Consider the following 25,889-nt stretch of genomic DNA (forward strand, 5'->3'; position numbering starts at 1 on the left):
ATTTTTTTTTTTTTTTTCAATGAATTGTTTAATTTAAATGAATTGATTGATTTATTAATTTACACTACTAGTCAAAAGTTTGGAATAATTCATTTTTTTTATGTTTTTGAAAGTCTCTTATGCTCATCAAGGCTGCATTTATTTGTTGGAAAATACAGTGAAACACTAATATTGTAAAATATTATTATATTTTAATATATTTCATTAAAATGTAATTTATCCCTGTGATGGCAAAGCTGAATTTTCAGCATCATTACTCCAGTCTTCAGTGTCACATGATCCTTCAGAAATCATTCTTATATGCTGATTTGCTGCTCAAGAAACATTTATTATTATCAGTGTTGAAAACAGTTTTTGCTACATAATATTTTTGAGGAAATCAAGATACACTACCCTTCAAAGGTTTGGGGTAAATATGTGTTTTCTTTAAAAATTGACAGTAAAGACATTTAAAACGTTACAATTAGAATTTATAATGATTTCTGTTTCAAATAAGTGCTGTTCTTCTGAAACTTCTATTCATCGTAGAATCTTGGAAAAAATGTATGACAGTTTTCACAAAACTATAAGCAGCAAAAACTGTTTTCAACATTGATAATCATAAGAACCATTATTAATAATGGAGCACCAAATCAGCATATTAGAATGATTTCTGAAGGATCATGACACTGAAGACTAACGTAATGGGTGCTAAAAATTCAGCTTTACCATCACAGGAATAAATTACATTTGAAAATCTATTGAAAACAGAAAACAGTTATTTCAAAATGTAATACTTCACAGAATGTTTAATAAAATAAGTCTAAATAAACGATCATAAGTAATTTTTTTTTCAAAAAGATTTTAAAAAAAATCTAAAAGAATACAAACTTTTGACCAGTAGTGTAAATATCTATTTAATGATTAGTTTATCTTATTTAATTTTAAAGTTAATTTTAATGACTTGTACTGACTAAGGGCACTGTAGTAGGTCGTTTGAAAGCCTGTTTTGCTGCTCAAGAAACATTTATTATTATCAGTGTTGAAAACAGTTTTTGCTACATAATATTTTTGAGGAAATCAAGATACACTACCCTTCAAAGGTTTGGGGTAAATATGTGTTTTCTTTAAAAATTGACAGTAAAGACATTTAAAACGTTACAATTAGAATTTATAATGATTTCTGTTTCAAATAAGTGCTGTTCTTCTGAAACTTCTATTCATCGTAGAATCTTGGAAAAAATGTATGACAGTTTTCACAAAACTATAAGCAGCAAAAACTGTTTTCAACATTGATAATCATAAGAACCATTATTAATAATGGAGCACCAAATCAGCATATTAGAATGATTTCTGAAGGATCATGACACTGAAGACTAACGTAATGGGTGCTAAAAATTCAGCTTTACCATCACAGGAATAAATTACATTTGAAAATCTATTGAAAACAGAAAACAGTTATTTCAAAATGTAATACTTCACAGAATGTTTAATAAAATAAGTCTAAATAAACGATCATAAGTAATTTTTTTTTCAAAAAGATTTTAAAAAAAATCTAAAAGAATACAAACTTTTGACCAGTAGTGTAAATATCTATTTAATGATTAGTTTATCTTATTTAATTTTAAAGTTAATTTTAATGACTTGTACTGACTAAGGGCACTGTAGTAGGTCGTTTGAAAGCCTGTTTGAGTGGTGAGTGATTTGTTGTGTGTTGTTTTTGTGAAGGAGGGAAAATCCCCATGATGCAGTGGTGCTTCATCCAAAGAATGCTGGACTTATCCTCAACAGCTTGCCAGAGAAGAGGTGAGCTCTGTGTTTTTAACAATCTTCTCATGCCAAATAAAAGTAAAGGCATCTATCCTCCAGAATTTGATTGATGACCCAGTAATCAAGGGAGATCAGTGTTTTTCATGGTGATAGAATTTAATTGAAAATCTACATTCTGCCATAGATGTTGTGTTTTGACAGCTATATGCACTTATGTAACCAAAGCTGTCAGAAACATTTTGAAACCTCTCTTTCTTTCTTTTTTTCCAGTGTGATTGGCACAAGTTCACTTCGCAGAGCAGCTCAGCTAAAGAAACGATTCCCTCAACTGGAGTTTGAAAATATTGTATCCTGCACTTTCCTGTTGCGTCTGTGGATGTTTATACATTGTTAATGGCAGCAGCTTTAAAGCAAAGCAAAGCAAGCACATATTTCCTGGGTATTTGTTACACCAGCAAGTTTCCCTATATTGTATATAGCGTTTTACCGGTACTAGAGTCTTCCTCCTTGACCTTACTGCTATAGAGAGGAAACCTAAACACCCGTCTGAAGAAGCTGGATGAAAAGGACGACTATGCTGCCATTATTCTGGCCGCAGCAGGCCTCAAACGTATGGGCTGGGAAAGCCGAATCAGTCAGGTATGTTAAAGGCACAATGTAAGAGAAGAAGCGACAGATCTTTTCTTTTGTGCTATGACGTACATCTGAGGATTATCAAAAAATGTAGGGAATGGACTTGGTTCTGTCCATCAGTTGTTGATTCGATGGAGGCAGATTCTGCTATTCCAGCCGCTATTCTGAATATGAAGGTCTCTGGTGACTACAGCAGTGTTTATAGATGCATTTATAGTAGCTGTTCTGTAAATTGCAGATTCTGGACCCTGAAGATTGCATGTATGCAGTTGGCCAGGTAAGTGTGCAAGCATGCACAACCAATTCATGAGCTTTGAAATTGCATGAGGATTAAAATAGTAGTAAATATTTTCCAGTATTTATACCCGTCATGCTTTGTACTTATTGTGTTGTTCATGCGAGAAAAGAAGCAGCTGCAGGCTCAACTGTTAATGCACATTATAAACACTAAAGGAAACACCTGTGTAACAATTTGTTAACGGTTGCAGCCATAAAAGTGGACTTATTTTGGTATATATTGCATGCAGGGTTTCTGCAGGTTTTATGAAGGTAAATTTAAGACTTTTTGAGACCTTTTTAAGACCAAGTAAAGAAAATATAAGGAATAAATTGAATGGAGCACAGTAGGTCAATATGGTCTCTAAACGTAAATGTCTTGTATAAGCAATGATTCAATGTTTGAAAATACAGCTTCCATCTCCATTACGTTTTAATAAAAAAAAAAAAAAAAAAAAAAAAAATTAAGGCTTGATTGATTGTGTGGAAGGGTGAATTAATATGAACATGAACATAGAACATAATGTATTTGTGATCAGACTGCTGTGAAGCCACTGCATGCTCTGTATTAGCCTGCAGTAAATGTTAAATAAACAAAAATGTGTCTTATCATCAGGGAGCACTGGCAGTGGAAATCAGAGCACAAGATAAAGACATTCTGGAAATGGTGTCTGTCCTGCACCATCCAGACACAGTGCTGCGGTGTGTCTCAGAGAGAGCTTTTCTCAAAGAGCTGGTGGGTTTCCTTACATGCACATGAACTCAGCTCTCATTGCCTGTGGTTCATATCAGTTTGACCTTATCCTGAGGGCATTCTATGTAGTCCAACACCGTTTTATGATTTTAATGCTGCTCTTCACTTTTTCTGCTTTCAGGAAGGAGGCTGCAGCGTGCCTGTTGCTGTTCATACAGAAGTGAAAGGGTCCATGGTGAAGAGACAAAAAATAACTATATTTTCAGGCATTCAGTGGCATGTTACGATGCTACTTCACCCAATACAAATCTGAATAAGTGTTGTTGATGTTCGTATAGCATAGACTAAATTATCTTTTTTTTCTGGTTTCAGCTGTATTTCACTGGAGCAGTTTATAGTTTGGATGGAGCTGATTGCTTGAAGGACACTATGCAGACGGTTGTGGAAATAGACAAAGTGAGGATCAAATATAACCTCTATATATATACTACTGTTTAAAGGTTTGGGGTCAGTAAGATTTTTTTTTATTAGAAAGGATGCATTATATTGATCAGTGACAGTAAAGACATGGTTACAAAAAGTTTCAAATAAATGCATTTTGAACTTTCTATTAATCAAAGAATCATGAAAAAGCACCAAATCGGCATATTAGATTTTCTGAAAGATTGTGTGACACTGAAGACTGGAGTAATGACTGCTGAAAATTCAGCTCCTAAGATATATTAAAATAGAAAAGTTATTTTAAATTGTAATATTTCACATGATTACTGTTTTACTGTATTTTTGATCAAATAAATGCAGCCTTGGTGAGCATGAGTTTTCTTTCAAAACAAAAAAAATCTTAACCACAAACTTTTGAATGTCAGTGTAGTTACAATTTTACAGCATTATCTATAATTTACAATATTATAACCTTTATTCCAACTCATTTCTATCAGGTGAATGAGAGTGCACAGGAGTGCGTACATGTTGGAGTCACTGCCAACAATGTATCATCATCAGCCCTCGAAGCTGCTGAGAAACTGGGGATGGATCTGGCAAATGCTCTCCTTAATAGGGGGGCCAAAGACATTCTCACAGCAGCCAGGCAACTAAATGATGCTCAATAGCTGATTTTTTACATTTTGTGCACTGGAATATTAGACCTAGAACGTTTGACATGCCGTTAACTTGGATAAACCGTACACTCAACCATATGCTCTATAGCTGAATCTCCAGAGCTTAAATACAACCTTTATTGGCTGTATGTATATATATATATATCAGTGTATTTAAAAACAACCAACAGGTTACTTCAGATACTATACCTCAGTGCCTCAGTTTAACAATGTGATGGCACCAATTTTTCTCTCAGCTTCTGGTTCGTACACAAGACACGGACATTTGTACTGTTTTGACTGCCATCGTCTCCTCAGGCACAGGATTCTGGAAGAGAATTTATGCTGATAGTCTTCCACTTCTAATGATGGCAGGCTACCTTCTTTATCTATGAACCACTTGAAAATGAGGAGACAAATGGCAACCTTTTACATCTGGCCATGATTTTAATCACGAATTGAGTATATTTTATCTTTATGTACCTCACAAAATATGGCTTTAAAAAAAAAAATGTAACGGCATATCCTCAGTCTTAAAACTATGATGCCTTTTATCAATGCAGATATTAATTAACCAGAATGAGTCCAAAGTTTTTAACAAAATGGATAAAGAAAAAAAAAAAATGTTGGTTATAAAGTTTTATATTTAGAATATATATATATATACACACACACACTATATGGTTTGAATACCACAATGTGCCTTTTAAACCTGATTAAATTACCCAACTTGTTTGACCTGCAATGTTTATTTCTACAATTACAATCATTAAAAGTATTAAAACCCACCGTTGTTCACCTTTTTACCCCCTTGATCACGCGGAATAAAGTTACCGGTTTATATCAGAACAAAACAGAAAACTTAAAAATGTAAGTTTAATAAGTATAAAGGCTCAATACAGACTAACTTTAGACAATTCAGACACATGGAATTTGCTCTCTTCAGAATAAATGAGTGGCCCTTAAAAGGGCCTTTAGGTGCATTAACTCAGTTCAGCATCGCTCTCAATACTCCTGTGACTGGGAAGATCCCTTCTTTCCCGATTTACCGGAGCTCTGAACAGCTTGGCCAGTTTTCTTGGGCAGGAGCACGGCCTGGATGTTGGGCAGAACACCACCCTGGGCGATGGTCACTCCGCCGAGCAGTTTGTTCAGCTCCTCGTCGTTACGGACGGCCAGCTGAAGATGGCGAGGGATGATGCGGGACTTCTTGTTGTCTCTCGCAGCGTTTCCCGCCAACTCGAGGATCTCAGCGGTGAGGTACTCGAGAACGGCAGCCAGGTACACAGGAGCACCAGCACCTACTCTCTCTGCATAGTTGCCTTTACGCAGGAGACGATGCACACGGCCGACGGGGAACTGAAGACCTGCACGGGAGCTGCGAGTCTTAGCTTTAGCGCGGGCTTTTCCTCCAGTTTTACCTCTTCCAGACATCTTATTCGAAATACTTCTATCTACAACTTCTGAAAGAAATTAGAGGCGCTCTATGGAGTTGCTGCAGTATTTAAGGACTGACTGAAATAGGGCTGTATGGTCCTGCCCGTCGTTATGATTGGATACGCGCAGTAAAGCACGGACCTGATTGGCTGTTGGAGCCAACCATAGAGCGGATGTGTTCTCCTATTGGGAATCTCCAGAGCTTAAATACAACCTTTATTGGCTGTATGTATATATATATATATCAGTGTATTTAAAAACAACCAACAGGTTACTTCAGATACTATACCTCAGTGCCTCAGTTTAACAATGTGATGGCACCAATTTTTCTCTCAGCTTCTGGTTCGTACACAAGACACGGACATTTGTACTGTTTTGACTGCCATCGTCTCCTCAGGCACAGGATTCTGGAAGAGAATTTATGCTGATAGTCTTCCACTTCTAATGATGGCAGGCTACCTTCTTTATCTATGAACCACTTGAAAATGAGGAGACAAATGGCAACCTTTTACATCTGGCCATGATTTTAATCACGAATTGAGTATATTTTATCTTTATGTACCTCACAAAATATGGCTTTAAAAAAAAAATGTAACAGCATATCCTCAGTCTTAAAACTATGATGCCTTTTATCAATGCAGATATTAATTAACCAGAATGAGTCCAAAGTTTCTAACAAAATGGATAATCTAAAAAAAAAAAAATGTTGGTTATAAAGTTTTATATTTAGAATATATATATATATACACACACACACTATATGGTTTGAATACCACAATGTGCCTTTTAAACCTGATTAAATTACCCAACTTGTTTGACCTGCAATGTTTATTTCTACAATTACAATCATTAAAAGTATTAAAACCCACCGTTGTTCACCTTTTTACCCCCTTGATCACGCGGAATAAAGTTACCGGTTTATATCAGAACAAAACAGAAAACTTAAAAATGTAAGTTTAATAAGTATAAAGGCTCAATACAGACTAACTTTAGACAATTCAGACACATGGAATTTGCTCTCTTCAGAATAAATGAGTGGCCCTTAAAAGGGCCTTTAGGTGCATTAACTCAGTTCAGCATCGCTCTCAATACTCCTGTGACTGGGAAGATCCCTTCTTTCCCGATTTACCGGAGCTCTGAACAGCTTGGCCAGTTTTCTTGGGCAGGAGCACGGCCTGGATGTTGGGCAGAACACCACCCTGGGCGATGGTCACTCCGCCGAGCAGTTTGTTCAGCTCCTCGTCGTTACGGACGGCCAGCTGAAGATGGCGAGGGATGATGCGGGACTTCTTGTTGTCTCTCGCAGCGTTTCCCGCCAACTCGAGGATCTCAGCGGTGAGGTACTCGAGAACGGCAGCCAGGTACACAGGAGCACCAGCACCTACTCTCTCTGCATAGTTGCCTTTACGCAGGAGACGATGCACACGGCCGACGGGGAACTGAAGACCTGCACGGGAGCTGCGAGTCTTAGCTTTAGCGCGGGCTTTTCCTCCAGTTTTACCTCTTCCAGACATCTTATTCGAAATACTTCTATCTACAACTTCTGAAAGAAATTAGAGGCGCTCTATGGAGTTGCTGCAGTATTTAAGGACTGACTGAAATAGGGCTGTATGGTCCTGCCCGTCGTTATGATTGGATACGCGCAGTAAAGCACGGACCTGATTGGCTGTTGGAGCCAACCATAGAGCGGATGTGTTCTCCTATTGGCTTGAACTTGTAGTGCATAAACAGCGCAAGCTAACGAACCAATCCGAGTGCATCTAAATGTGAGCGAGCTGATTGATTCGTATGCGAGGCGAGGCCAGTGGTCTTTTGCTATGTCAGTCAAATTTGGGCGGTAAATTCAAACCAGTTGAACATATTCCTTCTGAATTTTAACAGTTTGTCGTAAAATCATGAACAAATGATTGATTTGTGTTAAACCCTCCCCCCATTTTTTTTGTTTACGGTGATATGTAACATGTTATATATAACATACATTTTAGATTACTTAATTCACTTTGTTTAAAGAAATACATCTTTGTAGTTTTAATCACAGCAACACTTTTTCAACTTGCCAGATTCTTTTCTCCGTTTCAAGTCATATAACGTTAGTTAGAACCATAGACTGTATAAAAACAGGTTAGAACATTTTGAAGGGAAAAAGAAAATGAAGAGGAATGGATTTTCAAAAATAATTTATTTAGAATAAATTAAACATCAAATGAACCACAATAATATAAAGCTCCGAATACCTCAGAAGGTCCACTGCCTTCGTTTTAGATAGTTCGCTGTTGTCTTAACATTCTGGTCATATAACATTTTCAGGCTTTATGCTCCAGGACTCACTAAACTATAGCAAACAAGCGCTTTGTCATTGATTCATGAACTGCGAGTCATCGTTTTATCGGTTAAATGTTTTCCTGTATTAATTAGATTCGGTTTATTTGACCACCAATTGTCTTTTTTCCAGAGTTCTGATTATTTCAAACATATGATAGATATAACCATTAACCCAGGGGTGTCAAACTCAGCTCCTGGAGGGCCGGAGCCCTGCAGAGTTTAGATGCAACCCTAATTAAACACACCTGATCCAGCTAATCAAGTCATTTAGGCTTATTTGAAAACTACATGGTTTGAGTGTTGGAGCAGGGTTGGAACTAGGAACTGAGTTTGACACCCCTGCATTAACCAAATGCTGAAACAGTCACTGATCATATAGGGCAGGGATCCTCAAATCTGGCCCACGAGATCCACTTTCCTGCAGAGTTTAGCTCTAACCCTAATCAAACACACCTGAGCATACTAATCAATGTCTTCAGCATCATTGAAAAATCACAGTTAGGTGAGTTTGATCAGGGTTGGAGCTAAACTCTGCAGCGCGTTGGCCCTCCAGGGCAAGATTTGAGGAACCCTGATATAGGGGGATACGGCAAGAGAGATTTCTTAAAGCGATAGTTCACACAAAATGAGATTAGTGTTCATTCACAAACCTCTATGACTTTATGACAACAAGAGAAAAAAGACAAAAAGAGATTTTATGCAGATACACAGCATCTATGATCCATACAAACGAGGGGGGGGGGAGGGGATAACGTGATTAAACTTATTTTCACCTTTTCATTATATCCCCTGAGGTTTGTTTTCGCGTGGACCCTGAAAATAGCACTATTCTCCACTGCAGATTCAGCATGATTTACAATAATTTGTGGTATAATTTATAAATATAAACAAATACTTTTTTTTCTGTAGTGTATCCCTTGAAGGGCTTACACTTTACAACCAAAACACGAACGTAATTTAGTGAGATATGCCTACAGTACCCTTAAGAACCCTTCCGTTTTCTTAAACAAATAAACATCATTATAAAAGATTATTAAGCCACAATGAAAGTCAAACGTACCACTATTTAAAAACCGGGCATAATATCCCTTGATCTAAATGCTATAGCAACAGCAAAACGAGAACAAAGCTCACAGCATGTCTTAGCATATCACACTCTGGAAATACTCCCCATGAGCTCAGGAGAAATAAATCAGTGCCGATAACAGTAAACGATACACAAACATGATAGAAAAAGGGATCCCCAGCATTGTAAACAATCAGATTAAGATCCAAAGTGCAACTGATAAAATTAAATAAATGAGAAAAACAACACAGCGACAGTGATGGAGTCATCAATAGTCATTGGTCTATGTCGCCCTCTGGTGCTCAATAACCGCATGACAAGACCGTTTTGAGTTTCTCAAGTTTGTTCGCTCATAATTATCCACAAAAGCAGCTGTTTATCCGTTATATCAAATTAATTAGGTTCGCAATGCATCCATAAATAGTCAAATCCTTTTATTTTCCACGTTTGGCGTTTTCTAATCTGAAAAGCTTAATCACAGATGAATGATGAGGTTCCAGTCAGAAAAAAACAAAACAAAACAAGGCTGGCTTCCTGGGTACAATGTGGTCTGAAGTATTATGTTACCCCAACTAGGTTGAAGACAATCGGTATATAACATAAATAACTAGTTCTGGAGCAATTTGGAGCCAATTCCACACTCATTTGACTGGTGCCCGCACCGTGTCTCTCTTACTCGCCCTTCCTCTCTATTTCTCCTTTAGTTATCTGTAGTGCTGGATCCTCCATTGGCTGTGCTGGATTTGCCCTTTGTCTTGGACGAGCGGAACGAAAAGTGTTTGATGAGGCGGTGAGAGAAGCTTCCAGACTTTTTACGGCTGGTGGAGGAGCAGGGGGCTGTGGGGGAGTCATTGCCCAGGTTTGAGACGTCCTCGTGGGACTGACTGAAACTGGGTTCTTTCTCCCTGTGTTTCCTGCGGAATAGAAGCTTGGTGCCACTGCGGAGGAATCCCACTAAAACAGAACATTCATGCACATAAATGAAACCATAAAAAGACATTTTATGATGAATCCATCAAAAATACATTCCAAAGAAGTTCACACCTTTGTGGTCTTTGAGGCTACGCGTCTCCAGTGCTCCGGTCGATCCTGTCTCTGACTCCACGTCATCCACGGATGGTCGCTCTGACACGTCAGGAGGAGTCATTGCCCAGGTTAGAGACGTCCTCGTGGGATTGACTGAAACTGGGGTCTTTCTCTCTGCGTTTCCTGCGGAACAGTAGCTTGGTGCCACTGCGGAGGAATCCCACTGAAACAGAACAATCATGCACATAAAAACAAATCATAAATAGAACTTTTATGATAAATACATCAAAAATACATTACAAAGAAATTCACACCTTTGTGGTCTTTGAGGCTACGCGTCTCCAGTGCTCCGGTCGATCCTGTCTCTGACTCCACGTCATCCACGGATGGTCGCTCTGACACGTCAGATGGCGTAGTCTCGTCTGCTTCCTGATGTGCGGATGCTCCGTGGTGGTTCGGGGCTCCGCTGGGAGAATGCGCCCCCTGTAGGGCTGCATCCATTGCTGCAGCGTAGCCCACTGATAAGGCTGAGTCATCTTCAGTAATGGGGACCTGTGGGAAGGACAGAAAATTTGTTTTATAACACAGTGTTCCTCATGTACATGTCATTCTCCCTGATGAGTGTTACATCAAAATTATGTGACGGAAAGAGAAGACTTAACAAATTACCCTGGGGGAAGGGCTAAAGAGACTGTTCTCGTGATCATTTCCCTAGACGCTTGCCTCATTGTAACCAAGATATTTTTATGACATTGATTAGAAATGTCTGATTACTTGATATTCAGACTCTGACCTTTGACACCCCAGATATGATGAGAGTGCTGCGTTTAGTAGGTGTCTTCTTAGGTACCTTACTGGCCGACTCGGTTAGCTGCCGAATGGCCGTTTCTGCTACGGGATCCAGCCCATTAGGGAGGGTGCCTTCTGCTTGGAAATAGCACACAGACACAAACACACCAGGATCACAGACTTTCCCGTAATTCATTCAAATTGCACTGCAAAAAAAGTAATATAACAAATATTTACAAAATGTATTTTAATATAAACAAAAATCAGTTTATAAATAATATATTTATAGTTAATACATATACAATATTAGTATAAATTGTTAAAAACAACAATATAAATAATTTATTGTAAATGTGTGGTACTAATTTTGTGAACTTATAACTTTTCATTTAATACACATGTACACATTTCAATTATAAGTGAGTCCACACCACAACTATAACGATAAAGACAAAGAAAAACGATATCGTTGGAATCACTTTCAAGACAATTTTTCTCCAGCTGATGAACGATAAAAAATTGACAGCCAATCAGAATCCATCCTGCTGTAACAAGCTCAAGAATTTAAAGCGGCAGATGAGCGTGCACTTAGAATAAACAGACGATATCGTTCGCTGGTGTGGATGCTAATATCGTTATCTTTATAGTTATCTTTGTAGTTATCGTTCTTGGAGTGAACAGGGCTTAAGTCTGGAGATTAGTAATGTTTTTTTTTAAGACGTCTCTTATGCTTACCAAGGCTGCATTTATTTGATCAAAAAATATTTGATCAGTAAAATTGTGAAATAGTATTACAATTTAAAATAACTGTTTTCTAATTTATTATATTTAAAAATGTAATTTATTCCTGTAATGGCAAAGCAAAATTTTTAGCAGCCATTACTCAGAAATCATTCTAATATGCTGTTTTGGTGCTCAAAAAACTTAGCCATGTTGAAAACAGTTGTGCTGCTTAATTAAATGTATTTAATCTTACTTTTAATCAACTAAATGTGTCCTTGATAAATGAAAATATTCTCTTATTCACAAAAAAAAAATACAAAAACAAATAAATCTTGCTGTCTCCAAACTTTTGGATGGTAGTAGGTATTATCTCAAAATGCTAATGTTAATGTGGAGCTTACTGCTGGGGGTGGGACTGGCACTGGTGCTCTGCAAGCTGTTTGTAAGCACAGTGGGAGTCTTTTCAGTCACCTCCACATTTGAGGGAGACCTAGACGGAGAGTCTCCTGCAGTTATAGAGGAAGAAATAGGATAGGGTGAAACTGACAAGTCACTTCTGTGGTACTAGACAATGCAGACAGAAGAGCATGCGTGTTCTCAGTGTTCCTGAGTGAGGTGGCCTTTACCTAGTTTGCGGTCCAGTTTTAGTCGTGACTGGATGGTGGTTACCGTTGTGACAATGGTGCCATCAGGCATGATTGTGCGGTCCACGTCCACCTTCTTTGAGGGGGTGGCCAAGGATCGCAGTGGAGTGGCATTCTGACATGCACGCAAATCACTGGACTCCAAATACAACAGCTATAGAGGCAGAAACATTAAATCATTAGCTTAAACATAATTCCTGTGCTTCCATTATTTTTTTAAAGAAATCTACTATAGAATTACGGTTGGTACAGACACTGATATCTTTAAAAAAAAAACTGAAAACAATCCCCATATGTACAGTATAATTTTGAGCTGACTTTGCCTATGTGTTCACAAACACAAAGATTATTCAGAGCGTTTAAGTGCGTTCCTATAAGATCATGTCTGTAACAAGAACAGTGTGAACCAGTGCTTAATTTGTAAATGAATAATTGCCAGATCCAAAACAGCAATTAAAAGGCACTGTGACGACAATGACAATACAACTTCAGCTTTCCCGGAAAATTCAATGACGTCACTAAACGGTGATGCCACAACTATAGGAGCATCGTTCACAAGTTTCTGCATGGACCTAACTACAGCCTTGGGCACAGGGTCAAAAATGGGTCGCCAGGATGATCTGAGGAAAATGTAGCAGTATATAAGTTACATTAAAAATAAAATAAAAATAACAATTTGTTTTCATAAAAATAAAATACAATCACAGTCCATATATAAAAGATATAAATATGCGAAATATATCTTACTTAAATAATTAACAGATTCAAAACATATGTTCTGTTGTTATTTTGAGTGTGCAAAAATTAAAGTAAACACTTTGCGGTTTCGAATTATGTCTTACTCTTATCTGTATGACCAAAAATGACGGAGTATTTTATGTTTCAGCTGTTCGATCTCGCCGGCGCGCACACACACACACACCACATATTCTAGCAATACAAACTTAACATCGCAGTCTGTTCATTATCAAAATAAAATAGTTTAAAAAAAAACTAAAAGGTTACACTGGTCAATTTAAATTGTCCATAGTATAATCTGTGCTGTTCAGTGTAAACACCAGTGAATAACTCTCTCCAAATATTCTGCTGCTCACAAAACAATCAGCAGTAGGCACCAATCAGTGAGAGCGATTAAGAACTTAAGGAAGCTGACTGGTCAAAAATATGTTGAGGACCAATACATAACCTCCAAATAAATCTATCTGCGCTCGTTCTGACTCGTATGCACACATGCACTGTCAGGATCTAATGCACTTCTTAATGCCGGATCTTTAAAAAAAAATACCAGAATGCAAAATTCCAAAATCTGACATTTTCTGGAACAGGATCCGACTCAAATTAAGCACTGGTGTGAACTAATAAAGTACTAGGTTAAAGCTGCAGTCCGTAAGTTTTGCCTCTTTGTCGCTATCTCTGTTTGAAAACCTGGAATTGCAGCTGTGTGTGGAATTATCTAGCTTGCGTGGGTTGTGCGGCGGCACGGCTCCAGCGCGGATGAATCTAATGTTCTGAAGAGTATGTGTGGCAGTCAGTCACCGCACCGGTGTGATTACTGTACTTCACAATCACAGATTCTAGCCTACGTCTTGGAATATGACCCAAATAAGAATTTTCACCATATATTGCCATCTAACAAGTAAGTAACAAGTCTGCCACGTTTGTTCTGACCAACTGAGGAAAAAATCCATGTATTTATTACCATAAATCTCGCTACTAATGGTGATTCAATCTAAAGATCGGTTAGCTCATATCACATCAAACCGTTCAAATTATTATTATTGTTATACTTTATTCTCAAATGATTAATGTTAACAACATCAGCATTGGTGACTATGAGTATAGTGTGTATTAGCGTGTAGATTTCAATTTCTCCACAGTCTAATCTAATTGTCATACTCTTCGAATTTGGAACAGGGACTTATCACGAGTGTTCGGAAAAGTGAACACAAGGTTGGCTGAAGCCTTAATCAGCAATACAGACACTCTGAACATTGTATTATCATGGAAGTCATGTATACTTTATATATGTGAATTACTAGTATCTATCTGTCTGTCTCACTGTCATACACTACTGTTTGGGGTAAATATATATTCTTTCAAAATAAACAACTTTTATTTAGCAAGGACACACTAAATTGATCAACACTGACAGTAAAGACATTTAAAATGTTACAAACTATTTCTGTCAAATAATGGTTCTTTTTAACTTTCTATTCATCATCCTGAAAAAAAAAATTATGTTTCCACAAAAATAAGCAGCACAACATTAGTTTTCAACATTAATAAATGTTCCTTGAGAATCAAATCAGAATATAGAATGATTTCTGAAGGGTCGCATGATACTGAAGACTAGGTTAAATTAAGCTTTGCCATTACAGGAATAAATGACATTTTAAAATAGAAAACATTTCTTTTAAATTGCAATAATATTTCCCAATATTACTGTTTATAAAATAAATGTAGCCTTACATGAACGGTAGTGTATATGAAATATATCTGAATTCTATTTTATGCTGTCCTTACTTCTAATGTTACAACTGCAGTTGGAGCCAGACCATGACCCGGTGCGATGGACAGTTTATGTTGTCCATTAGGAATTATTTTAGAGGGATCCAATTGTAAGGAAGCACAACCAGGCAGAAACTCTGTCAAACAGGAAAAAGAAAACAAATTAATCAACGGACCGACAAGTATATCATGCAGTGAATACAAAAGCAGACAGAATGGAGAATATCAGTCTTTAATCATTCACCAGATCATCTGAAATCAATACATTTCTTATAATGCTGGATGAACGATTGAATGATAGGCACTGAAAAGTGACTCACGCTCTCCTTTGCTGTTCTTCTCCACAAGTCTTACTTTGAGTTCTTTGGTTTCTGGTCCTATTTCCCTAATTGATAAAAACAGACTTTGGTTTATCACAAGTAAATAAAGATGCACACACAGTAAACTTTAATTTTGTAATACGGAATATTGGAGATGAAGTGACTTTTTGTATCATTAAAAGACTAAATTGACTTTAACATTTGTAATTGGATTTTAGGTTATAAAACTGCTGTATACCATCAGTATTGTGGTTAGACTAAATGTCCCATTTGATCCCTCAGCAGCAATCTGTATGCTGGCTGTGAGAATTAAATTGGCCATTCTGGTAATTGGCATCACAGGAAATAGTGACGTGTTGGGAATGGCTGTAATTAAATGTGCTAAACAGCTCTTTGTTTCTTCGGGAGTTGGCTGCTGTACATATTCACAGAGCCATTGGTGGAGCTGCTCACAGCTTCACACCTTCATTCATGACAGAAGTGCAGACTTTGAGGAAAACGCTCCATTGTGTCAAACTGAAGTGGGGAAGTTGACCTTTAAATGGAAGGTGTTCGAAAATCCCACTGGATTATCAGTCAAGTCCTGCAGCGCAGAGTTAAATTACTTGTATGAACAAAAATGACCTTGTCTAATCGAACATGACTAATTAAGAAACATTTCCTTGTAACCGTTCCTAGGAGTCAGACATGTCAACACCTCACTTAGAATGATTCAATCCAGTCCATTCATATAGTTTCAGTCTTTGTTGATCTATATCTGCATTTACAATCACATAATGGCAGAATAGTGTGCTTACAGTGTAAAGTCGTCAGTCCAATGCAGGGCTGCTCCAGGACTGGGGGAAGGAGTAAGGAAGCTGGTTCTCCGTTCAATGGAAGGAGTGTCCAGACTCAGCATACAACAAAGCTCTCCTACATGAGTCTGACATCCTGGACAAGAAATCACATAACTTACACCATAAACTGCTCAAATACAGAGTTTCTGTTAATCAAAGAATCCTGAAAAACATTAATAACAATAGGAAATTTTCCTTGACATATTGGGATGATTTTTGAAGTAAAAAAATTGGGGTCAAATGAACACAAACCCAGCCTAATTAAACAAGGCTTCCTTTAATAGTCAACAAGCCATTCAGGCAAATCACAGAGTGGCTGATTATAACTTTATGTATTAAAGTTTTTTAAGAATCATGATAATTTTATACCTTTTTTGACGTTGGTTGCTCTGAGCTGGTGCACCAAAATGCGCCCGACAGGCATGCTTTGAGATGGAGAGTTCAGACCACCGATCTGCTTCTCCCTGGGAAACTATTACAACAGAGAATGTGAATGTATTATAACATGAAAGTCACATATTTAGAGTTTTCCTTCCTCATTCTTGTTGACTTTAATTACATGTCTTGTATGTTTTGTACTGATAAGGGTGTCATACATCCCTGCATGTCATACGTCAAACACTCTCAACCAAAATATACAGTATCCATATGGATCTGTCACACAGGGTTTCTGCAGGTAAATGTAAGACTTTTTAAAGACCTTTTTAAGACAAAGTAAAGAAAACTGAACAAATAAATTGAAGGGAACTTAATATGCCAGCATGTTCTCTAAATGTAAATGTCTGAGAAGCACAGTATTAGCAACACTTCAAAAATACAATTTCTCACCAATCTCCATTCCTTTTTAATTCATTTGACAAAAATAGCTGAATTCTAATGAATTCTTCTGCTCTCAACCTATAGAATATGAAAATACCTTTCTGTACCTTTAATCAAATTGCAAAAAAGTGATGCTATTCCTCAGTATATCTGTCTTGTTTTCCATTGCAAATGTCTAAAAATTCTTAAATCTAGATACATTTACTTGGGAAGCCAAATGACATAAATCTTGTTTTCTGTAAAACTGATAAAAATGGAGTTTATGATTAAAAAGAACAAATATCTGCCAGTGGACCTAGGAAAAACAAGTCTTCATAGCCCATTGACAGATATTTAAGTGAATATTTAATTTGTGAAAGGGTGAATTCAGACCTTTTTAAGACCTACAGAAACCTTGGTCATAATGTTCAGTACAGTTTCAAATGCTGGCCACACTGACCCAGTACACGGTCATAACCCTCACTGTTTGATATAGCAATCGATACTGGTATTTTTACCGCAGGGCTTGATACACAGGCTCTCAGGTTGAGGATCAAGGCAGGGTGTGTTGTGTACAGTGTGTCCTCCACCAGAGCTGCAATCATTTCACTGTCCACCTCCACGTCAGAGGCCTAAAGACAAAAACAAACAAAGATTTCAGTTTATGTGCATAGTTACGTTTTATATAGTTTACAATTTGTAATACGTCACAAGCTGAAAGGAACAAGACCCATGTGACCAAAACTACTCCCTTGCCTCTTTCTGGACTCTTTGGCGTGGTGTTACGGTTAAAGAGAGATGAGGTTGCTTGGAAAAAGTCCAGGACACAAGGAGACCCTCTTCCTCCACTTCCTCAAGACAGACCTGCAACTACAGAAGCCCCATACAGAACATTTGAACTCCTATTTCACACTGAATTTGCAAAAGTAATATATTCATCGATGGCTGCTCCATTTTTTACCACCTAGAGATGAAACATTAAACTATGGCACTACGCATCAAGTGGTGTCGTTTGTTTGAGATGAGTATCGCATGCAATATTCATAGCCACTAAACCTCACAGTCTACATTAAAAAATTGGCAAACTGAGAGGCTCATTCATGTGAGCAGTGGCAGGAGACGTCAGACTAATGAAAGTTGAGTGTGCAGCTATGCAGACTGATGCAAACTTGCAGATGCAAATCCATTTCATTTGTATTTTACCTGGGCCTGCATGGGCTTCATCGTGATCTGGTAGGTATCCATGGAAACGGCTGCAGGTGACTGCTGAGTGACAGTCACGGGGAATGTTACGGTGTCGACTGAACAATTGCACTGCAGGACCTGGAGGAGGTTGAGGGTATGATTGACAAATGCTGACTGAGTTGGACATAACACAGTATCTTCAAAACAATAAATAAATTTAAAAAATCAAATGCTTTGATTATATACAAGCAAAAATATATACTGAATGCAACTTGATAAGATGGACACATTGGCCCTGATTTAAGAGTTTGAGTGTTTAAAAACACATTGATTCAAAAAATATTAGGAGCATGCACATAATGTCTGAGCTGATCTACTCATGTAGTCGGCTGAAGATTGTGTCTGACAAATGAACCAAAAAATAGCTTCTCATGTGCGTGTTTCTCTCAATGGATATGTAATTTGCCTCCATACACATGTAAATATAAAGGGTGTTCTCAATGCAAATATATTAAATATGCCTGAAAATCATTTCAGATATGATAACTGCACGTGCAAATGAATACCACTACAAGGATGTGTGCACTACAACTGCTCTCATTCATTTACACTGAGAGGAGAGAATATGCAGATGAACACAATGATGCTGGATGACTGACACTCCAAAAAAATTGTATATTGTAAAAATTGTTATTCTTGTAATCACTCGAAATTATATGTAGAACACAAAATAACAACTAAATCATATTTATTCCTAAATTCACACAATAAAAATATGACAATTCATATAATTTATATGAAGAATTGTTTTTATTTTAATTTTATTTTTTTTACATGTGCTGTTCAAAAATTTGGGGTCTGTGAGATTTTTAAACGTTTTTGAAAGAAGTCTCAAGGGTGTATTTATTTGATCAAAAATACAGTAAAAACAGTAATATTGTATTATTACAATCAAAATAACGGTTTTCTATATTTTATAAATGTAATACACGTGATAGCAAATCTAATTTCTTAGGATTCAGTTCAAAAGAACAGCATCTTTAATAACATTATAAATGTCTTTTTTCTTTCTTTGCTTGGATATTTGCACATTTACTTTTAGCTAGATTGCGCAAACAAATAAGTAACTTTTATTTGCCGTCTTTTTGGTGCCAAAGTAAAAGCTTTGACTGCTTACCATGCTGCGTACTGATTGGTCAGTGCAAGTCACACAGTCAATGGACGCAGAAGTTGGGAGCTGAAGACCATCATCAAAGGTGATCTGAATGGAGCTCTGAAAAGAAATGGAGATCGTCAGTTAGCTCATCTGCACACAAATAAGTGAAGAAAAGGCATTTCTGGGTGCAATCACTCTTCAAATATGTCTCCTGGGCTAAAAGTCTATTTGCATGTTTATATTAAGTTGCTAGATGATAGTGCATCCATAAATCTTCACAGCTTCAAAACAGAAATCCCAGCCACCTAGGGAAAAAGTAGCTTGATAAACAGGCAAAGGAAGCACTGCAATATCATCTGCTTTACTTTTCCCACAATGCATCGTTTGCAATTATGTAAAGTGCAACTGCAGGAAAAGAAGATGCATAAAAAGACACTTTTAATTAAGAAATTCCATAAATCAATAAGTAAAAGTGGGTGGAAATATAAAACAACTATCATTCCAGCTGAGCTGGGAAAAAAACAGGTTCCTCTATATTTTAACTTCTTAAAGAGTGTGCTTGTGTTTGGGTCATTATGTACTTAATTACAGAGATTATTACAAACAACGTACATTCTGTCTCTCTTCAATCTCACACACACACACACACACACACACATACCTAAGCACAAATATTCACAACTATCTCTAGCCAAAAACATTGGTCAGCGAAAAGCATACTCAGGATATGACATAATTTTGTCCAGGCAAATGTGGCCGACTGCCATGACGACAAGCTGCCTATGTACCTATTTGAGCCAGACTTCCACAGTTCACAAATGGAGATCATGCAACAAACCCTGCATGCCAGGACTCCAGGTAGAAACACACTAATCTAATCTAAGCTTGTAAAACACCCTAATAAAGATCATGGTGTGAACAATGGCCTCTGATCACACTAAAAGGAAACCTCTGCAAGTGACAGGATATTGCAGCAAGGCAGAAACCTTGGCCAAGTGTGACTGGTAAGAGAGGAGTGTGGTAATGGAAATGAATGAGCATGAGCATAACCACAACACTGTGAGGAGAACACTGACTAATGCTGCTGTGGCTGTTGCTGTCACTGATGGACATAACTTGGAAAACCACTGCTGTAGCTTTCTTCTTAAATGACTACATGTGTTGTGAGACAAGATGAGGGTGTGTAAATAATTATGTTTTTCATCATCACAATTGACACGACTGATGCTCTGACTAGATGATGCCATAATGAATCTGTCACATCAAGAGGATATATAATTGAGGCTGAAGATGACGAGCCTGATGCATGAGAGAAATGTCATCCAGAGGCTGAAGTAAACATGAGGCTTATACTCTACAATCACATCTTGGAGTACCATTTAAAGGTGCTGTATGTAAGTTTTTGACTCTACTAAAGCATAAAAATATCATAATATGTTTGCAGGTATTTAAGAAACATGCTAAGTTAACATACTTGTTTATCTGAAAAACAATGCTACAGTCAGTTATTCTCCTTTGAAAATGTGAGTTCCGGGCCGGAATGTCGAGAAGGGTGTAACTGCAGCCTGGAGATCTCCAAATGGGGGCGGGAACTCAAAAACGGGGTGGGAGCTCCAAAATAGGGCGTGGCTTCCTCCCATTGGCAGACAGGCACATGACACGCATGCGCACTTTTTCCTCCAATCCACTTCAGTGCAAACTCCGCCCCACAGCTGAATCTAAAGATTTTATTGGTTGTGTCAATTAAAGTGTTGATTTCCTACACTATGCCACAAACAATGCTAACTCCTAAACCTACCCCACACCTGACCCTAACCTTAACCAGTGAAATTGACTGCACTGCGGGATTGGCGCTGAATAGATTGGTAAAGAAAGATGCCGTTCAGGAGATAAACAGTTAATAAGATTATGCGATATGAGATCGTTCTGTAACTCCCCAACCGGACCTCACCGGACAATGGCACCTTTTTAGTTACACCCACTGTCACTACCCACTCCTTCCCTGCGAATTTCAAGCCCCGGGATGCCCCCCTTGCTTAGAACAAAGCGATAGAGTAAAATCTTTCCCCGGCGCTACGCTGGGACGGCTGGCGGGAGAGCTCGTGGGGGATTCCTGTTTATATCATTAAGCAGAGGTTCAAACTCCAGTCCGAACACCACTGGCCACGTGCTTTGGGCTCTGCTCTCACAAAGACGATTTACTTATATAACATATTTGATTTTAGATGAACTAGAAACAATGTTTAATTTATAAAGTTTTATTTTGAAATGTAAGTCAATAACAATTGGCTGGAGCCAGAGCCAACGGTGAAAGTCTTTGCGCTAGGAGACCCCACCCCATTTTGGAGGTTCTGCCCACTTTTGGAGTTCACGCCCCATTTTGGAGATCTCCGGTCTGCAGTTATATCTACTTGGGAATGTCGGTCTCTGTTTTGGTCTGTGTAACCCGCCCACTGCCAGTTTACCCAATTGTATTTAGGCACACCGTTTTGTCAGTTGGCGGAAAACACAGTGTATTTCATTTCATTCATCGTCAAGTGCGCTCGTTCCTGTTGGTGTCGTCAATCTGGCAACCTGCGTGTGCGTCAAGTCTGAGGAGGAGGGGCTGGGTGAAAAAAACCCTCTCCAATATTTTGAATTTGAACCTTCCAACAACTCCATAAATATTTATTTAAAATCTTGTTTTAGCAAAACCGTTAGCAAAGAGGCTGTAAAGTCGTACTGGTTAGTAATTGAGATTTCCTGTTTAGTGTGATGAACTTTTAATATCCATGACAAACTCTGCAGTAGTCCAATTTAACAACTTGTTAGTAATCACCTATTTATGGAATAAAACGTGAAAATATTTTTGAGCTTGTTAACAAAACTTATTTCAGACATTTAGCCAAAATCCCATTCAAAAAAACCAACTGACTTCAGGACTATAGAACGGAAAGTAAAAAAAATGCTCATTTCCAATTCTTAGTACTCATTCCTGCAGTACACTATTAGAAGTGTAACTGAAGGACTGTAGTAATTTGTGTAAAAATTAATAATCAATAATTTTTGCACAGTAAACATTGAAAATCTGTGATTAGGTTATCATTTTTTTTTTACTTATTAAACATTTAATATATACATTTATATGATGGATTTTCATATTTATGATATGGATTTGGGACAGAGTAAAACAAGCTATACATAAACAGCATGTTAAAAGCAGTTATAAAAATAAAGAATGAAGGCATGGGTAAATGGTTCTAAGGCAATTTAAATGTGCCCTCTATTTAAAAATAAAAATAAAATAAAAATCTGTTAGTTTGAATGAACACATGGAAATTGAAAGCATAAAATAATGGCGGATTTAGCTTTTATTCATGAATGAAAGATGGATGGATTTTGTCCGACAACATACCAAACTCTTGGTATGTAACAGTTGTGTAACTACTTGTCTTTAGGCCATTAATGTGAAAGTATATTCTCATAGGGGCAAATCGCTTGATTTAAAGGGTTACAATTCATTTCAATGCAAAATGAATAAGAAGTGAATACTCACAGAGAGTTAAGACAAATGTAAATCTCAGAGAGTAAGAATTTAAGTACCTCAGAGCTATGAAATTAGAGGAGCTTGGTATAACTGACTTAGGTTTTCTCTCTCTCTCTTTGTAGCTCAACCAATGGGACGAGAGGACATTTTTGACTGGGTAGCATTTACTGGCTCAGCCCCTGAGCTCTTGGAGAGGAGGAGGAGAAAACACAAATCCCCTACCATACTGGCATATGTTTTTTATTTCATACACCGCTCTTCATCCTACACAGATACACAAGCATGACGATGTGTATGTTAGTGTGTTCACAGGCAACACTTGGTCATTTGTGTACATGATTTACAGAAAGGTTTAACTCTTGATAAAAGAGACACCTTACTTCAGTTGCATGATGTTGTTTGACATAACATTCAATATAACTGTTATCTATAACAACTACTATTATTTCAATATAGTCTTATTTATGATGATTTTCCCTAATATTGCATGCTTAAATGTCAGTCACCATGATTAGTTTTTATGGAGTGTGATACACTGAGAAGAACAACAAAAGCAATCCGACTCAAACGTGTGTTGATGTAGAAGCTGATGGGTTTACATTACTACATGTCCTTCTAATTCTCTCCTCAGCAAAGAATCACCACAATACGTGTCATTTGCATACAGAGACAAATCCTTGTCATTTACATCACACATTTGCATGATCATCTGTGCTCTTCCACAACATAATGAGGTGATCCACACGTTTGACACTGGCTATTACCCACTACAAACAGACGTGCACTGAGACCAGGGAGGGCCTGAATAAGAACATTAGCACTCTGTTAAGTTGAGGATACTTTCTTTTGCACATCAAATCTCCAAAATAGTGTTGAGGTTTTGATTTATTTTTACATAACTGCAAGAGCACTGAAAATTTAGTTTCTAGGGGAAAATACTGCACATACAACTACAGCACTTGTTCTGTCCTCTGCATCAGCAGTTTGTTCAGGTTCCATCAGTGAAATCAGCATTCATAAAGAAAAAAAAAAACAAGACCCATCCACCCCCATAGGGCACAGTCAAGCATTTTAAAGCATTTCCAAATCACCACACATTCCACTTTAGCCACGTCAGTTTGCATTTTCAACACAAGTCAAACTTATAAAGATCATGCAGAATGCATGTTTGAGACAACAGACAAGACAAATAACTGATATGCAGGAAATTACATGTGTGCATTAACTGTGTTCAGGGGTGCAACTCTGGTCTGACAGGTCAGAGTGTTGGGCAATGCTTGATTTTATCTAGAAAATGATTGAAAAAAAAAAAAGGACAAGGTGTTTTTTTCACCTTGAGTATGAGCTCCATTTTTTCCCTGTATAATAATATTATTGGCCATAAAATATGACGTATCATATAAGATACTAAACAAATACATATACAAACTTTTTTGCTTTAAAATATGTTGTCTAAAGGTTAAATAAACTGCGCTATTATAAAAAAAATTAGATTTTTCTATTATTATTTCATATGTCAGGCTTTACAGGGTTAGATACATATTTACAGCATAGTTGTGTTACTGTAAATAATTAATAATCTGTAATTAATTCCATAATTATTAGATGAATAAGCACAAACAGTTGGAATGCTTAACAGAACTGGAAGAGACATTTTGATTCTCTTTTCTCCTTGAGAGGTGGTCGCCATGGCTAGGGCTGGAACCATGCTGTTTGTTTTCATGTTGCCATGTCAACAGATGACTTCTTCAAAAGTTGCTCGATCTCTTTTGCTCTCGTTCTGATCTTGCACATACACAAAAAACACCTCACAAGCACTGGAACAACCCCTCTGGCAGGTTTTTCAGGTCAGAAGAACTTGCTATGAGTGGATTGAGGTGTGAATGACCAGACATGCTCAAAGAGCAAATATCCTGTCTGCTTGGAGACGAGATTCTAAATCAAAGCTTCCAAAATGGGAACTTCTCCCCAAAGCCCAATCTAACAAAGGAATATTTAACTAGCTCACGGAGGTCACCTCTAAGGGAGAGTCATGTGACGATTTCACGGGACTATAAATTCCCACAGAAGATCCAGTTATTGCAGATTAAACTGATAGGTCAAGTTGAACACTGACACCTTCGTCCCTTTTCTTGCTAATGAAGTCTAAAAGGTCTTTAAATTCAAAGTTGTTCCATTCCCTGACCACTTTTCACTGGAACCAGTTAAGTGTCTCCCCTTTGTTAACCAACCCTCCTTCCTCCTACATTATTATCACAGACGTTAAAACTATTGGATGAACAGAGAAACATAAAATGGTTTCCTTTCATAAAAGGTAAAATCATTAAAATGGAGAAGGACAAACAAAGCATGACTGTCTTTTCTATACAGCTCAGCTTTGAAACTCTTACTTTACGGTCCACTGCTTTGTTTAATTGAAAGAACATTTATAAGAGTTGAACTGAACTCAACAGTTTGCTACTGTGTGAAGGGTTTTTGGAGAAGAACAGATGTTGAAAACAGATGCAATAGAGGGTTTGGAAAGACGTCTGGTAAATATCCTGTTTTAAAAGGCACAAAGTCACATTACAGCGAAATTTCGCAAGCAATAAAGGTCCCTTTTCCAATGTCAGTAGTGTAGTAATGCATGAAGCACCGCTCACACAGAAGTCACTTTCAAACCAAGCAGCATTCTGTTGATCAACAATGCAAATTTTCGATGATATAGTCTGACGAACTTTGGGAAGAACTATATGACAAAAACATTACACTCCTAGTTTTAATTAGCTCGATTCACACAACAGCACATATTGCACCAATATAACCTGTATGTTAAAAAAAAAATCCCGAAACTATCATTCCACCAATATAACCTGTATGTTTAGAAAACAGTCATGAAACTATTTATAATGAAGGCCGTACCATCCATAACATCATCATGAAACCTCAAATAAAGAGTTTTCAAATGCAAATACTGAAAAATCAAGAACAGAACCATGCTAGTCATACCCTGTGCCAATTCCATTGAAAAAAAAATGGCATGAATTTACTCTTTAAATAAAAAAATCTCACACAGAAAAAATTTGACATCACATCAACTCCTGTGACTCACTCCCAAGTGGAGA

The 25,889-nt window shown here is 37.4% G+C and overlaps 4 protein-coding genes across 9 annotated transcripts in view; 1 reads left to right on the forward strand and 3 right to left on the reverse strand.

Annotated features, from left to right (window-relative positions):
• The window catches only part of LOC107587344 (porphobilinogen deaminase-like), a 23,550-nt gene extending 7,970 nt beyond the window's left edge, over nt 1-15,580 (forward strand). For 3 of the 4 annotated variants that reach the window (XM_016275092.1, XM_016275090.1, XM_016275091.1), the window contains 8 exons: nt 1,708-1,785; nt 2,020-2,095; nt 2,275-2,388; nt 2,621-2,659; nt 3,275-3,394; nt 3,534-3,587; nt 3,725-3,808; nt 4,291-5,028. In XM_016275092.1, the coding sequence (XP_016130578.1) occupies nt 1,708-1,785; nt 2,020-2,095; nt 2,275-2,388; nt 2,621-2,659; nt 3,275-3,394; nt 3,534-3,587; nt 3,725-3,808; nt 4,291-4,461 (736 nt within the window). In that variant the 3' untranslated portion in view covers nt 4,462-5,028. Of the gene's footprint in view, nt 1-1,707; nt 1,786-2,019; nt 2,096-2,274; nt 2,389-2,620; nt 2,660-3,274; nt 3,395-3,533; nt 3,588-3,724; nt 3,809-4,290; nt 5,029-15,569 lie in introns of those variants that run through there. The other variant, XR_001609463.1, reaches the window with a different exon arrangement.
• On the reverse strand, nt 5,315-5,992 carry LOC107587347 (histone H2AX). The gene has a single exon (XM_016275094.1). It carries the CDS (start codon nt 5,881-5,883, stop codon nt 5,455-5,457), a length of 429 nt encoding a protein of 142 aa, XP_016130580.1. The 5' UTR covers nt 5,884-5,992; the 3' UTR covers nt 5,315-5,454.
• LOC107587346 (histone H2AX) lies at nt 6,832-7,510 on the reverse strand. The gene has a single exon (XM_016275093.1). The coding sequence runs from the start codon at nt 7,398-7,400 to the stop codon at nt 6,972-6,974; it is 429 nt and encodes a 142-aa protein (XP_016130579.1). The 5' UTR covers nt 7,401-7,510; the 3' UTR covers nt 6,832-6,971.
• Nucleotides 9,112-25,889, reverse strand: part of LOC107587343 (C2 domain-containing protein 2-like) — a 24,303-nt gene continuing 7,525 nt past the window's right edge. Inside the window, exons 3-17 of one of the 3 annotated variants that reach the window (XM_016275089.1) lie at nt 19,281-19,376; nt 18,122-18,241; nt 17,675-17,788; nt 17,437-17,550; nt 16,490-16,592; nt 16,082-16,214; nt 15,285-15,349; nt 14,980-15,101; nt 12,439-12,610; nt 12,214-12,318; nt 11,094-11,227; nt 10,615-10,852; nt 10,407-10,523; nt 10,319-10,335; nt 10,213-10,228 (exon numbers count right to left, since the gene is read on the reverse strand). In XM_016275089.1, the coding sequence (XP_016130575.1) occupies nt 10,408-10,523; nt 10,615-10,852; nt 11,094-11,227; nt 12,214-12,318; nt 12,439-12,610; nt 14,980-15,101; nt 15,285-15,349; nt 16,082-16,214; nt 16,490-16,592; nt 17,437-17,550; nt 17,675-17,788; nt 18,122-18,241; nt 19,281-19,376 (1,632 nt within the window). In that variant the 3' untranslated portion in view covers nt 10,213-10,228; nt 10,319-10,335; nt 10,407. Of the gene's footprint in view, nt 10,229-10,318; nt 10,336-10,406; nt 10,524-10,614; nt 10,853-11,093; nt 11,228-12,213; nt 12,319-12,438; nt 12,611-14,979; nt 15,102-15,284; nt 15,350-16,081; nt 16,215-16,489; nt 16,593-17,436; nt 17,551-17,674; nt 17,789-18,121; nt 18,242-19,280; nt 19,377-25,889 lie in introns of all 3 variants that reach the window. The other 2 variants (XM_016275088.1, XM_016275087.1) reach the window with 2 other exon arrangements.

Source organism: Sinocyclocheilus grahami, unplaced genomic scaffold (genome assembly GCF_001515645.1).
Source record: "Sinocyclocheilus grahami isolate Dianchi unplaced genomic scaffold, SAMN03320097.WGS_v1.1 scaffold92.1, whole genome shotgun sequence".
Taxonomy (NCBI): domain Eukaryota; kingdom Metazoa; phylum Chordata; class Actinopteri; order Cypriniformes; family Cyprinidae; genus Sinocyclocheilus; species Sinocyclocheilus grahami.